The following is a 16,950-nucleotide window of genomic DNA, read 5'->3' as shown; positions in this document are numbered from 1 at the left end:
TATTAATATGCAAAGATTTTTGTGGTTTTTGTTACTTAAATTAACCAGTAAAAATGTAAATAAAGAGTTTTTGAATAAAAAAAATAAATAAATAAATTATTTATTAGTTGTATTGAAAAATCTAAAGTTTTTATATATTTAAGTTTTAAATTACTTAAAAGTATTTTAAAACTTTTAGTTTTAAAGTATTTCTAAAGTATTTAAAAAGAAATTTTCGATAGCTTTTAAATGAGAAACTAGCTTGGCTCACTATTTTCAATAGAATAGAAAGTTAGTTAAAAAAACTTTCAGATGATAACTGATGTCAATTAAAAAATAAAGTTTTTTCTTTTAAATGAATGATCTTGCTTGTTTATATTAATTTTTTTTTTCAAAAAAAAATTTGTTGTGCGTTTAATCTGAGCCTGATAAATTAAAAAAAAAAAAAAATGAACTTTTGAACCTTTGAAAATTTTAAACCAGTTGGGAATTCCGCATTATATGTGGCGCCATCAGGGTGGCTAACACCCTAAACATATTTACATCTATGCCAGCATAATAGTTGAAGAAGGAGTTCAAGGTTGATCAACATAATTATTCTGCTCACCCCAAAGTCTTTGCCTAGGAGGCCTTCTATAAAACAATAGCTAGACGGAGTTAACATTTGCCCAAGATGAGTATTTTTTATCAAGACACTATCTCTAGCCTTTTCTTAACCAAGTGCCCCAAGGCAGGGAAATTTCAGCTAGGTGCACAAAAGTATTTCTTTAAAAGATGTCAATATGGCTCTCAAGAGAAATGAAATCATTTTATAAATTTTGTGTATTATAATACATTTTATAAAACTGTATTTAGAACTTAATCGTAATTTGACAATCATGTGATTATGGTACAAATAATTTTTTTTTTATTGACAGAGCTGACTTAACTTCTCTAAACAGGCTTTTTGTAGATTATCTATGTATTAAACAATCTTTGTATTGTTTTCAACTTTTTTGTTAAATATAATAATTTATTTTATAGCATTTCTAGACTTCTCTGTGCTACATTTATTTATGGATCTGTATTTGGTTGTACCATTAACTTTATCATCTTTAGTAAGTAATTTTCAGTGTTTTTCAGTTTTGTGTTAAGTATAACATTAAGTTGTTATATTGTTATTTTAAAACTATTTACACCTTAAAAATTTCAAGACTTTCAATTTAAAAAATTTTCAATTTAAAAACTATTAAAACCTTAAAAATGCAGAAATCATTTTTTAACTTTTATAACTTAATAATTAGCAATTTTTTTCTTTTATAAAGGGTTAGTTCCATGTAAAAAAACAGTCATTTCACTTCCTCAGGTTTTTTTAAGAAAAACCTGAGGAAGTGAAATGAAAGGAAATCTTTTCCCTTATTTTGGGCCACACCCTGTGTGCAGTAAAGGATGTTGGGATTTGTTTCGGATGTGTTATTAACATCTCAGTAGTGTAAAAGCGGCTTATCAGACCTAAAAATAAAAAAAGTAACAAATGAAAAATCTGAATCATATTTTAGTTTTATAAAACCTACCAATTATTTTTTTACCAGTTACAGATAAGGGTGGTGCAGCAACTGTTGTTGCTGGCATTCAGGGATTATCTTTTTCTGCATATTTCTTTCAACTTTTAGTTTTTCCGGATTTCCAAAAAGTCCTCTGTAAATACAAGTTTAAATATATATTTTTGCAATATATACATTTTTAGACTTTTTTAGTCATTATCCATTAAAAAAAAAAAAAAAAAATTAAAAAAATTGAGAAAACCATTAATTTAAAGTTAAATTACAACAACTATGAGGAAGATAATTTCCAGATTTTTATTTGCAAAATGTTTTCTGGTTTTATTAAATATGACCTAGATAATGGTAAAGCACCAATGGTTAAAATTCTCATAAAATAGAATAACACAGTCGCATTAAATTTTTTCCAAATCGGTTTTAAAGAATCTGAAAATCTGAAAAGAAAAACAGATAATTAAGATAATAATTTAGAAATAAAATATCAATAATTAATAGTTAGCAACATTGCACTTAATTGATCAACTTAATTTATTTCTTCTCATGCATACTAATTATGTTTTCTACCTGTCTAGCACTTAAAATCTGATACAGATATAGATTGTTTTTTTTTTTTACTATGATCTTTTGAACCTTTGGGAATTTTAAACCAATTGAAATTTCTGCGTTATGCGCGGTGTCATCAGGCTGGCTAAAACGCTGATTTACGTTTAACCTTTTTGGGTTTTTGCTTTCGGATGGTACTCTTCGGTTGGAACTTTTTCAAAGATGGTATTTTTTAGTTAATAAAGATATTAGTTTTAGAGAGATCAAACTGTGATCAGAAGTGCCTAAGGGTGAATGTGGATAAACTGAGCATTGACTAGTATCAAAAACAAGACATAAGTCTAGTAGAGAAAGTAAATGATTCGGGTTGTTTGGTAAGCGAGTTGGAAAGTTAACTATTTGAGTGAGGGTTTGAGAAAGGCAAAAGTTGTGGGCTTTAATGTCTGCAGGATCACTGACACTAGAGCCAAGCCATTCAGAGTGGTGAGCGTTAAAGTCACCAACAACAACTATATTAGCTGATGGATAAAGAGAGAGGGCTCGGTCAATATGATAAGAAATAACATCAAAAATAGCGCAGTATTGAGATGAAGGAGAGCGATATAGAACAAATAGAAAGGCAATAGAGTGAAGTGGTGCTAAACGAAAGCACATGAATGAATAGTCTGTGGATTAAAACCTAGTTTCACAACAAATGGGTGAATTCTTACGAATGTAAATGCCCAGGCCAAGCATGTGACTGTTGGAGTCTTTACAAATTAAGGGAAGATAACCATCAACACTAAGATCACAAGATGAGACAGCTGAACTCAAATTAGTCTCACAAAGAGCAAGTAGGTCTGGTGAACTTTGCAAGACTCAACAGAAGAAAAGTTACTTTGAAGACCACGAATATTAGTGAATGATAGGTTTAGATAACTTGGTGATGATGATGGTTTTTTTGTGTTTTATGGTTTTTGGTACTTTATTCATTTTATAATTAGATTGAAGAACTTGACTCAAAGCATTGATATTACTCAGAACACCGTTTAATAGACCAAGCAACTGCCTCATTACTATTAATAAACCCTAAGCCGTAACAAAGGGCTCCAAATGTGGCCTCCGTAATGCACACCAAAAGTACAAACAGGGACACCATCCATGCTCAACATGGCACTGTTATTACTTTGATATTTTTCATCTGTTGATGGATATATATATGTATATATATATGTATATATGTATATATATTTATATATATATATATTTATATATATATATATGTATAAATTTATTGGAGTGGTTCATAAAACTATATTTTTCGAAAGTGTCTGCTGGTACTTACTGGTAATTAATACTAAATTTAAACAATTTTTGAATGAAAATAGTTTTAGGGGTTGCTCAAGACCCTTAAACATCAGATGGGTCTCTAATATTTTGAAAAAAAAAGTTTTTTAAAAGCGTATCATGTTGGGTCTCAAAAGAAGTGAAATTTTATATAAAGATTACTAGTTTAAATTTTATGGCTTAAAAACTATGGTTTTTTAACAAAAAATAAAAAAGTACATATTTTATTGGTTTTTTTTAATAAACTTTTTTAATTTGTGTTTCCATAAATTTTTTAAATTATTTTTAAAATTTTTATAAAGTTTCACTTCTTTTGAGACCCAACATGATATGCTTTTAAAGAACTTTTTTTTTTCAAAAAATTACTATAATAAATCTTAAAATTATATATTTCTCTATGGTCCTAATTTTATGCATCCCAATTTTAACTAATAAAAATGTTGGCAATCTTTTTTATGTTTGTATGTTAAAAAGTACATACACGTTTAAACCACTGATTCTCAATGAAAGTGGTTTAAACGTGTATGTACTTTTTAACATACAAACATAAAAAAGATTCCTCCCCCTTGTATGCACCTCAATGCTTCAAACCTACGTACTAGCTGTCTTTAAAACCTTCTCATTAGTTTATTCAATCATTAATATGTTATTATAAAGTATTACTATATATAATTATTATAGTCATTTTTATAATAATAATTTTTTCTTAAATAGTTTATTATTGTGACATATATAGTTGTTATGCTGTTATTATTATTATTGTTCTATTATTATTATTATTATTATTATTATTATTATTATTATTATTATTATTGTTATTATTGTTATTATTATAATTGTTACTATTGTTATTATTATTATTATTATTGCAAATGATTATGGAGTGATAAATATATCAGTTAGCAAAATATCAAAATTAATCAAATGATCACTAAATTGATCACTTGTTCTTTTTGCTGCTGATTGTGCTTCTATAATATTAAATTCTAAAGAAGTTTAATATAAGTTAATCTTCTTTGTTGATATTCATTGTTTTTTCATATTTTTTTTCTTCGGAAATAAAAATTTTTATGAATTTTTTTAAATCTTAAATTTCAATTCTTTTTTCAATGCAAAAGTAATCGTTTTTCTTATGGCAACTCAACCAAACAGAATAAATTCTTTTTTTTTTCTGTCTTTTTGCCATGTGTGATGTTATAGTAGTTTTCTAAAAATTTTTAAATGTTTGGAAAAAGTTTGTTGTGAAACAATGAAGTTTAAAATAGAAGTTTTCTAAAAATTTTTAAAAAAAATTTAAAATGATCTTTTACTAAATAAAAAAAAAATCTGCTTCAAAAGCAAAGTTTCTGTCAAAAAAAAAAACTTGTTTCTTTTTTGTGTTGGCTTTATTTGTTATTATATATCAGTTATTTTGTCATATCAGTTATTTTGTTATTTGGTTTTATTTGTTATTATATATCAGTTATTTTGTTATTTGGTTTTATTTGTTATTATATATCAGTTATTATGTTATTTGGCTTTATTATATTTGTTATTATATATCAGTTGTTTTTATTGTTATAGTTTTTGATTGCTATTTTTATATGGAGTCTGTTATTTTTCATCTTATTTAAAAATATCTTTTAATTTTTTCAATGCTATTTTCATATTTTATTATGTTATATGCTAGTTTTTATCTGTTTTATCCCTTATTATTTATTATTTTATTTTTTTAAATTATTTTTCTAATTTCTCTGTTGTTTACACTTTTTATTTTATTTTCATTATTAATTTCATTCTTTTTTTTTGTGTCATTTTTAATACAATTACTCTATACATTTTATACAATTATTCTTTAACTAATTCTTAAAAAAAAAAATTTTCATTAAAAAAAAAGCTTTTTTTTTCGAATATATTTTTTCTATTAAATTTCCACTGTTTTTTTTTTCTATTATAAGTTTTTTATATTACTTTTAAATTATATTTCTTCTGTCTTTCTCTGCAGGCACTCTCATGTTACGTTCAGTTAGCATCTATTCGACGCTCATTATTTGATATAAATGAGCGTACAAGCTACTTACAAGAACTAATGAATGGAGTAAAAAAGATACTAGAATTGCCTCATGTAAGTTATTTAATATTAAGTGTTTTTAACTATTTTTAGGTAATTCAATTGTTTAAAATTATAAGATGTTCATGCTTAAAAATGCCCAAAAGGGTTATGATAAAATTTTTTGGTGTTAGCAATCAAAGGTATAAATTGTAAAATATCATTTTTAGATAAACTGAGGGGTAAACTAAATTAGTCAATAAATTATTACAGGTCAACTAAATAAGTAAACTGAGATAAGTGCAGAAATTCAATAGATGCGAATATTTTTACACTTTGAATTTCTGCACTTATCTCAGCCCAATAGGTGTGAATATTTTCCTAATAACATTCTTTCCCAGGTGTTATCTCAGCCCAATAGGTGTGAATATCTTTATAATAACATTCTAACATAATTTCTTTAGTGATTGTAGGTTTTTCTTTAAATATATGGTGCTAGGAAAATATTTTGTAAAATATTTTTTATTAACCGCTTATTGCAATTTTTTTGGCATGAAAAGAAATGTTATTTTTCCGAACAAAAAAACAACGACACATACCTCAGTTATAACCAACCATTTTTAGTAACATAAATTGATATTACTTTATAAATAATTTATATTTTAATATATAATTTATAACTTGTTATAATTGATTAATGAATTAGTTACATTAATTTATACATTAGTATGATGTAAAAATGCTTTTAAGCAACCTAATATTGTTTGATACCTTTAACTTAAAATTTTTTAAAGGATTAAGTTAAGCTGCAAATATGTTTTAAGTATTTGCGCAATTATGTTTTTTTGTAGGATTATTGCAAATTTCTAGTGAATAATATTTAGGCAATGAAATTAGGAAAACATTTCTATTGTATGTTTTAAATTTATTTATATAAAAGTGCATTTATTTGGTTATTGAATAAATAAACAAATTAAAAAGTTTTTATCCAAATAACATGTAAATTTTAAAGTAAAGTAGTTTTTGATTGTGTTTAATCTCTTAATTTTTTTAAAATAACTTTAATGAGTATGTTTACACTTAATATTTTGAATTCTATTTAATAAGCTTAATGATTAGTGTGTTAACACTTAATCTCTTAATTTCTTTATAATAAGCTTAATGAGTAGTTAACAAAACAAAATAAAAGCAAAACAAATTTTAGACATCAAATTGTATTTTCACTAAATGTAATTTACCGAACATTTGTGAAATAGTTTTATGAGTTATACTCTAATCTTCACAAATACATTTATCGCCGCCTTTTGAGTTATCATCTGTTACATCATCTACTAAGTGACAATATTAAACTTGAATATCCACTCAGCCCCATAAACAATAAGTAAATGATTCCTTTGAGGTTTGCTGAACTAATAAAATGGTTTTCTCCTTTATTAGTTTAATGGAATGGATGTGTCTTTCCTTGTTTTAGAAGTTCAACTGGATGACCTAAATTATTTTTCAATTTGTATTATAATCATAATATTTCTTTGTTTGTCTTTATTTAATATAATACAAATTTAAAATAAAAGTTGTATAAATCTGAAAATCATGAATTCTGTTTATAGTACTACAATGAACCAAAAATTGCATGAAAACCACTGAGCTTCCAAAATCACATAACAAGTAAGAATATCCTCTCACTGGAATAACTAGTTTAACTTTCTTCATATGCTTTGATGAATTAAACAGCCAGAATTGTTCCATTGCTAACATATTATTTAACATTATAAAAATTAGCTTTTTTAAAAGTATCAGAAGCAGGTGGTTCAAATACTATATTAAAAAAGCCAAAATATGTTCAATAAAACATTTTTTCCCTAGACATAGAAAGATCAATCAAAAGCGACTATTTAAAAACATTGTATACCTTGTTAATAGTTTTCAAACCTGTTGGCAGATAAAGTCAAAGACTTACAACCATAATAACTTTCTGCAGCTCGATAATTAGGAAGAAATTTTTTTTTAATTATAATAAAATTCCTTATGGCTTCATTTACAATATTGTTTTTTGTTCCTAATTTGTTTCCACCCAAAGTTCTGTTAGCCTGTTAAATAATAAAAATAGTTTCCTTTCCTTTGATTCACCTGTTAAATAATAATGAGATAACAAAAACAACACTTTTTAATTCTTGAAATGTTTTGTAATATATTTTCTGAATAAATAACATCCACTCTTTTTATGAAATCTGTGCAAAAACCAAGCCTGTTTTTTTTTTGGATTTAAAATTTGTACACGTGTGTAAAAAAGGTTTACATATTAGAAATCTTATTTGTACACTAAAGATGTTTATATACTTTAATTTTTTTCACACCGTCATTATATTGATGTAGTACAATAGGTGTTATAAATTTTCTTCTTTTAAAGAGCAACTGTCAGGGTTACGTGTTCAAATCCTTATTTAAGGAGATTTTTCTTTTTAATGTTTCATTTCTAAATAGTTTTATGTTTTTTAACTACTATTGTTGCTTATTTATAGTTGTGTTTATTATTTATTTTAATCTTTCAAAGTTTCATAGAATAAGCGCATCAATGCATACATAAATTGACTAATTTAGATGTAGTCGCAGTGGAGTATACTGACTTATATAGGGATAGGCACTGTGGAGTGTACATACACTGACAGACTTAAATAAGCATAGGTGTAGTAGTTTGTACATGCATCCACTGACTTAATTAGGGATAGGCGCAGTAAAGTGTACATAAATCTACTGAGGGTTTAGGTTTTAATATTTATTTCAATTGGGTTTATAAATTTATTTATAAACCCAAGGTGCGTACAACTAAGCAAAAAATTAGTTGTATGCGCATAAAAAAATAATGCCTACCTTTAAAGTTTTATAGAACTAACTTTTACTGTTGATTTTGTTAAAAAATTTTAATTAAACTGATTTCCACTGTTGAATTACTTTGTTAGGAAATTTTATAGAACTGATTTTTACTGTTGATATACTTTGTTAAAAATTTTTTATTAAACTGATTTCCACTGTTGAATTACTTTGTTAGGAAGTTTTATAGAACTGGTTTTTACTGTTTATATACTTTGTTAAAAAATTTTTATTAAACTGATTTCCACTGTTGAATTACTTTGTTAGGAAGTTTTATAGAACTGATTTTTACTGTTGAAATACTTAGTTAAAAATTTTTTATTAAACTGATTTTAAATATTTATATTTTTAGTCAGAAAACTTAAAGATAGTGGATAACTACTTATATATTTGTTAATAAACTAATATATTAGTATAAAAATTATTTGTAACTATGTGAATTTGAAGAATCTTTTTAAAATTGTAAAAAGTATTTCTTGTCATTCAGGCTTTGGAAAATACAGATAACTATCATGAATTTTGTCGACTTCTTGCACGAATTAAGGCTAACTACCAGCTAGGAGAGATAATGAAAACTGATTGTTACAAAGAAGTTATGGAGATGATCACAAAATTTACTGTTACAAGTTTAAGAGTATATTTTTGATTCTCTAATTTTAAATGCTTTTATTATAGTAATGCAGCATAAAAGAGAATACACTATTATACTTTAAACAATATTGTATTAATGCAAGAATTTTTAGAATTAACTTAAAATTACTAGTAATACAGATCTATTTATTTTAGTTTGTTTTATATTTTGCATAAATTGTATAAAAATTAAAAAAGATTGCATATTTTTAACACACTATTTCATTTCTTGTATTTATATAAGTAATAATGAAGTGGAATGTTAAGAAATAACCATGAGAAATGTTAAGTAATAACCATAAAGAACATTAGGTAATAAACACGAGGAATGTTAAGTAATAACCATGAGAAATGTAAAGTAATAACCATGACAAATGTTAAGTAATAACCATGAAGAATATCAAGTAATAACCATGAGAAATGTTAAGTAACAACCATGAGAAATGTTAAGTAATAACCATGAGAAATGTTAAGTAATAACCATGAGAAATGTTAAGTAATAACCATGAAGAATATTAAGTAATAACCATGAGAAATGTTAAGTAATAACCATGAGAAATGTTAGGTAATAACCATGACAAATGTTAAGTAATAATCATGACAAATGTTAAGTAATAACCATGACAAATGTAAAGTAATAATTATGAAGAATGTTTATGTGACCATGGCGAAAAATTCAATAACAATAAATCCAAATCCAAGCATTTTCATTTTGTCTTTTTATGAAGGTAACAATAAATCTATAAAGATTAAAAAAAAAGAAGAAAAAATTAAAGAAAAATACTGTTCTATTTTATAACAGATTTCTTGTTATTTATTAGTATTAAAGATGCATTTAAAAATTAAAAAAAAAAAACATTAAAAAAAATAACATTAAAAAGGAAATAGTAAATATAACAAATTAAATTTAGAAAAAAATATTCATGACTACTTTTTAACCTATTGTTTAACACAAAACATTTTTATACTTTCATGTCTGAGGAGTTAAAGGCTTTTAAATTATTTATGGAAGCAATCCCGATTGATTGTCACTATTTAAAAAACTTTTCAATTTATTGCATTTTCTATTTATTGCTGCATAATATATTTATCATATTAAAGTTTATTACATTATGTTACATCAATAATCAAGTTAAATTTATATTCATAGCAATTAATAAAGTATTCACGTGTTTAAAATGTATAAGTATTATTACATTAATTGTTATTAATGTTGCTCATTGAATATTTTATGTAAATGTTGTAAATGTTGCTTATTCAATGCAAATGTATAATATATAAATATTCTGAAGGTTTGTAGCAGCTTTTAAGACTTTTAGTTTAAATCTAAATTTATCATTGAGTATATTTTTAGGCAGCAAAGTAAAACCGTAGTGTTTTAGATTTTTTAACGCAACTGTCAGATTTTGTTTGACAATTTTTGTTAATACATTTTTTGCTTATTTATCAATTATCGAGACAAACAGATTAATTTACATTTGTAGGTAACTTGTTGCAAATAGCAAAAAGTGTATCCAAACATTTCTTATGGTCCATTTTAGATAGAAATTTTAAGTTAATCTGCTATGCTTTTGTGAATCATATTTTTAAACTCATAAACAAGGTGAAATTTTGCATTTCCACAATATCATTTTCGTAATGAAAATGGCATTGGAGATGGCTTGAAGCAATATTTGATAACTGAACGCTTTTTTGTACAACATCTTATTTTATTGGCACAGTATTTTAGTGATAGTCACTAGGACAGTTACCAACTAAGATTACCAAGCTCTTACCTAAAATTATGTGAGGATTTTATATTAGGGTTTTTCTTCTCATACATGAGCAGCCTTCACCACAGATAAGGAGCCTCAACTGACATATTACATTGGCGAATGTTTTTTTTTATTCAATTTTAACAATATTGTTATGCTGTGCTTTTTGCTAAAATCTTTATAAATTATTTGATTCTATTTGGTATATATAATTTGAACACATGTGTAAATCTGTTATTATAGGAGACCAATAAAAACATTTTTTTTTTGTTTGTTTTGTATATCTGATTTTATAATAGTCATTTCAAAGTCATCTTGTATAAAAAATGTTTTTTTAATTAAGTTTTTCATTTTGGGTTGTAATATATTTTGCTATATTTTAAAGTACAACTAGTGTTTCCTTAAAATCTGTTTTGTACATTTACAAAACAGTATTTTAAGGAAACAATAGTTGTACTTTAAAATATAGCAAAATATATTACTACTAGACATTTCTAGCATAAGCATAGTATTATAAAAATAGTAAGTTGAAAATGTTGACAACATAATTTTTAAAAGTTGAATTTTTTTTCATAAATTTTGTTCTTTTCTGGTTTGCATATTTAGGTACTTCATTTTGCTCCAAACAGTTTATATTATTTACTGAATATGTGGCAAAAGATGGTTTCCTCATGTCCATTTATTCAGGCTACAGACACTCATCTTCTAGAGCAGTTTACTCCTGAGGTAAGTATTTTAATAAGAGGTAAACAGTTCTGAAATATATTCAAATATAATACTCAATAAATAACAAATATAATAAAGTATAAAATAACAAGTTATTATAATATATATGTGGAGTAAACAAAGCAATTCTAAAATATTTTATTATCAGATCACTGAAGCCTATGTGACATCTCGGTTGGAATCTGTGAAAGAAACTCATCAGTAAGTTATTATTTATTACACTTACTCTCTCTATCTCACAAGCATATAGAAGCACATACACTTCAATTAACAAAATTGAAAATATATATATATTTATATATATATATATATATATATTTATATATATATATATATATATATATATATATATATATATATATATATATATATATATATATATATATATATATATATATATATATATATATATATATATATATATATATATATATATAAAGAACCCTTAGATGTTGTCCGAAAGTTTTTTCCATATTTTGTTGACAAAAAGTAAAAATTAAAATGCAAGACCAGTATTTTTTTTTTTTTAAATGATAGACTGCCTGCCCCAACCAAACCCTCAGTCGATGTAGCAGCACTCCCTTGCGGGTCAGGCTATTTGTCAGTCGATGTAGCAGCACTCCCTTGCGAGTCAGGCTATTTGTCAGTCGATGTAGCAGCACTCCCTTGCGAGTCAGGCTATTTGTCAGTCGATGTAGCAGCACTCCCTTGCGAGTCAGGCTATAAGATAGTCGATGTAGCAACACTCCGCGCATGATTTACAGTAAAAAAAATAAAAATAAAAACATTTTATTAAAACAAATAAAAATAAAAACATTTTATTAAAAAAAATTAAAATAAAAACATTGTTTATATTGTTAAAAACATTTAAAATGTTTTAAAAACATTCAGAATGTTTTTAAAAACATTCTGGTCAATTAAATTTGCGTTTTTGTGGTTTTTTTAAAAAACGATTAATTTGTAATTAAATTAATGGTTTTTACTTTCGTCCAACATGCAAATGTTGGACGAAAGTTAAAAGTAATTAAAAGTGACGTATATGTTGGCGTAAGAATCACTTTTTTCCTTCCGCTCTTCCCAAAGCCAACAAACTATAGATCTATATATATCTATATATATATATATATATCTATATATATCTATATATATCTATATATATCTATATATATCTATATCTATATATATATATATATATATATATATATATATATATATATATATATATATATATATATATATATATATATATTTATATATCTATATCTCTATATATATATATATATATATATATATATATATATATATATATATATATATATATATATATATATATATATATATATATCTCTATATATATATATGTATATATATATATATATATATATATATATATATATATATATATATATATATATATATATATATATATATATATATATATATATATATATATATATTAGGGCTGTTCATGTGAACACAGGAAAAAAATTTTTTTCTCGGATTTGAATGCATAGTTGTTTATTTTGTGCCATTTGACATAGTAATTGACTGTGCAAAAAATCTTTCCAATCAGATAATGTTTAGGGGGTGCTCAATGACCATAAAGTTTTACGAAAAACGTCAAAAACGTGTAAAAAGTTCCAAAGTTCCAAAAATTTCTAGAACCTGGTTAGTTAGATTTTTTCCACTGAAATATTGTCTGATTGCGTGCTATATAGATTAATTAAAGTGCAGCAGATTAACTGTCATCAGGGCACCAGACTAAAAAATGTCTGCTAGTGTTTAAAACAACTGTGTTTATATCATTTTGTTAAAATTTGTATTCATAATTTTAATACTATTATTTAACTCAATTTAGAATTTGTTCAAACAGAATAAAAAGGTTTACAAGTATAAATATTATTTTTATTTGGAATTTCAGTTTGACAACAAATGTATTAATATTTTGATAGTACCTAACCTTAGTAACCTATTACAGAAAACTAGCATGGTAGTCTGGTAGTGTATTGTTTGTTATTAAGTGCAGATAATAATAATTTCTAATTTGAAAATATTTATTTAATTTCTTTAGTAATAATTATTATAATATATTGCTGCAGCTGCATAAACCAACAACTGAATGATAAGTTTGTATAATATGGTATTGAGTTTTGATTTTCTCATAATATTTCAGTTATCATTGAAATGGCAGCATTATCTCGTGTTGCTATCTCTACACGACTTCAAACCAAAATCTTTTTAATTGGACAACCAGAGCCAAATCTTCCAGATAAAGTTCTTCCCTTAACATCTGATGTTTTAAAAACATTTTTTTATCATCTTAATTCAACCAATAAGTCAGTGCCTGAAAGTCTTAAAACAACTGTTGATGAACTGATTATTATTTGGAATAAAGCCCGTATTCCGACAGCATTTCATCCGAATGTAGTCTTAAAGTTGAAAACTTTAGTCCAGGAATTTAAATTAATAAAAATAAATAAATCCAGATTGTCAGATTCTCAGAAATCGAGAGAGAAATCATTTACAGACACCATTGGCCTACTTTTTGACATTGCCCACAAGGATGCTGAAACCATGATCAGAATTGAAGAAGATAAAGAATTTTTATTGGATCAGAGATGTCAGAGAAAAATGGTGATGTTTGGAGAGGACAAAGAACTTTCAAAATTAGAAGAAAGAAATGAAGCAAGGAAACAAGCAGAGAGAGAACGAAAGCTAAAAGAAGAGCAAAGACAATCTGGTGCGAGTGCAATAGTTCCTGTTATTGAACCTTTACATGACGAAAGTTATAGTGATGACAACGATAACGATGCTGTTGATAATGACAAAATGGTTGATAGAGATTTTGAGATAGAAATCCCTGTTTATTACAGACAACAAGTCAGTAAAGCAAGTTCTTCAGGGTCAGCTGAATCAAGTTTAGCAAGTACTCCAAAACGACAATGTATCTTAGATACAATTCTTGACTCGCCTGATGTTTCATCAACATTAGACAGAATTAATCTATCTGACACAAAATTTACTATACTAGCAGCAGCAATTGCAAGGGCTGGTGGACAGAACCTCGATGATGGATCATTGTCACGTTCTACAGTCCATAGAAAACGAACCTATCATCGATCAAATATTGAAGCCACTGTTCGAACTGAATTCTGCGATTTGGACAAACCACCATTAATCGTCCACTGGGATGGCAAACTGATGATAGATCGTACAAATTCTGCAGCCCCTAAAGCAAATGTTGACCGGCTATCTGTAGGTGTGACAGGTCACAATGTTGACAAAATACTTGGAATAGCAAAACTATCAGCTCGAACTGGAGAAGCCCAAGCAAAAGCAGTTATTCATCTGCTTAATTTCTGGGACATAATTGGTGATGTTATTGGAATGAGTTTTGATACTGCAGCCTCTAACACTGGCTCCAAAAATGGTGCATGTGTAGTTCTAGAGAAACATATAGGTAGAAATTTGTTATATTTCGTTTGCAGACACCATGTTCATGAGATCATAGTAGCAGGAGTGTTTGGATCACTATTTGGACCATCATCTGGTCCCAACATACCTCTTTTCCAGAGATTTCAGCAATATTGGCCCAAAGTTAATCAAGGAAATTTTAAACCTCTGGATGACATTCGAATGAAAATACCCCTGGTGCAAGAACTACAAAATGAAGTGATTGCATTCCTCAAAGAAAACCTGCATGTTAAAATGCCAAGGGATGACTACAAAGAAATCATGGATCTCTGTCTGTTAATACTTGGAAAACTGCCTGATCAAGAAGAGAAAAATTATCATTTCAAGATCCCTGGTGCTTATCACATGGCTCGCTGGATGGCCAAGGTTATTTATTGTTTTAAGATTTATTTATTTCGTGAAGAGTTCAAGTTGACCACAAAAGAGGAAAAAAATCTCTGTGAATTTTGCTTATTTGCTAGTCTGGTTTATGTAAAATCTTGGATATCATGCACAAATGCCAGCGATGCTCCAGTTAATGACTTGTTTCTGTTTCAGCAACTTAAGCAGTTTGCAGTTGTGAATAAAATGATTTCCGAAGCAGCAGTCAAGAACTTTCAAAACCATTTTGGTACCTTTCACCAGAATTGGTCCCACTAGCTTTGTTTTCAAACAAACTTCAAATGGAAGAGAAGCGAAAAATGATTTCCAACATGAAATTTCACGGTGAGAACTGGTCTGAAAGGTTGATCAAATTAAAGAACATTGAAAGTCTAGAGAAGAAATCTCTGGACATGCTGGTGACATCAGTTTCAGCAAGTGCGTTGCGGTCAATGAAGGTTGATATTGATTTTCTGTTCAACAACGATCCAGCTACCTGGAATGATTCCCCAGAATACCAAGAAGGAAAAAATTTAGTATATTCATTGAAAGTAGTAAATGATGCTGCCGAACAATCTGTGGCTTTAATGTCGATGTTTAATGAATCAATTACAAGGAATGAATCTGAAATGCAGAGGTTAATTCAGGTGGTTGAGGATCACAGAAAGCGAGTGCCAGATGCCAGAAAGTGTACTCTGAAGAGTTATAGTCCTCGCTAGCATTAACATTGCACGAACTATAACATTACGATAATTAAATGTTAATTGCTCATATGTTTTTTTGTTTATAATTCGTATTTTAATCAATGACAAAGAGTCAAAAATCCTAGTGTTTTATTTTGGAAAAATTCTGATATAACAAAAACCGCAGAACTTTAGTCGTATTGCAGTATTTTATTTCATTAATTTCTCTGCTAATAAACCAGTCTAAAGTGGATGTGGATTGTAATTTGTATTCAGAATTTAATATTTAGAGATAATTAAAACTGATCAAATCTGAAAAATCTAATTAACCGGGTTTTAGAAATTTGTGGAACTTTGTTACTTTTTCCATGTTTTTCACATTTTTCGTAAAACTTTATGGTCATTGAGCACCCCCTAAACATTATCTGATTGGAAAGATTTTTTGCACAGTTAATTACTATGTCAAATGGCACAAAATAAACAACTATGCAATCAAATCTGAAAAAAAAATTTTTTTTGGACAGCCCTAATATATATATATGAAGACCTCAGTAGAAAAACCGGCGTTGTCACATTTTTCTGATTTTGAGAAAATCAATTTTTAAAGTTTAAAACGCTTTTTAAAGTTTCTATTATACTCAAAAAATGTGATTTTAGGATTTTTATATTGAATAACTATATTTATACGAATTATTTATTTAAAAAAAAAAAAATTCAAGATATTTTTTTAAGAAATTAAGTCTTACATTAATAAATGGACATCACTGCATTTTTCATTGGAAACATTTCCCTGGCGTAATTGCTATTTTTAACTACCCTCTTAACGTAAATAAAAACAATTTCGGACCCAAAATGTTCATAAGCTTCTTGCTTGTCTAAAAAAAAAAGGCTCCCAAAAACTTAAGGGGCTTTAAATGAAGATAGACCACATTGCTAGCTTTTCTTATTTATCCTACTAAAACTAATTAGGAAGTTGAAAATCGGATGTGTAGTAAGTTTTTTCAATAAAAACAAGCAATACAAAACTATTGAGAAAC

The 16,950-nt window shown here is 26.5% G+C and overlaps 1 protein-coding gene across 1 annotated transcript in view; it reads left to right on the top strand.

The window, feature by feature from the left end:
- Positions 1-16,950, top strand: part of LOC101235657 (exportin-7) — a 193,281-nt gene that overhangs the window by 40,017 nt on the left and 136,314 nt on the right. Inside the window, exons 10-14 of the mRNA XM_065792921.1 lie at positions 1,003-1,076; positions 5,374-5,493; positions 8,774-8,920; positions 11,277-11,396; positions 11,545-11,597. Of these exons, the coding sequence (XP_065648993.1) occupies positions 1,003-1,076; positions 5,374-5,493; positions 8,774-8,920; positions 11,277-11,396; positions 11,545-11,597 (514 nt within the window). The remainder of the gene's footprint in view (positions 1-1,002; positions 1,077-5,373; positions 5,494-8,773; positions 8,921-11,276; positions 11,397-11,544; positions 11,598-16,950) is intronic.

Source organism: Hydra vulgaris, chromosome 03, assembly GCF_038396675.1.
Source record: "Hydra vulgaris chromosome 03, alternate assembly HydraT2T_AEP".
Taxonomy (NCBI): Eukaryota; Metazoa; Cnidaria; class Hydrozoa; order Anthoathecata; family Hydridae; genus Hydra; species Hydra vulgaris.
This window is presented reverse-complemented; position numbering and strand designations above follow the sequence as displayed.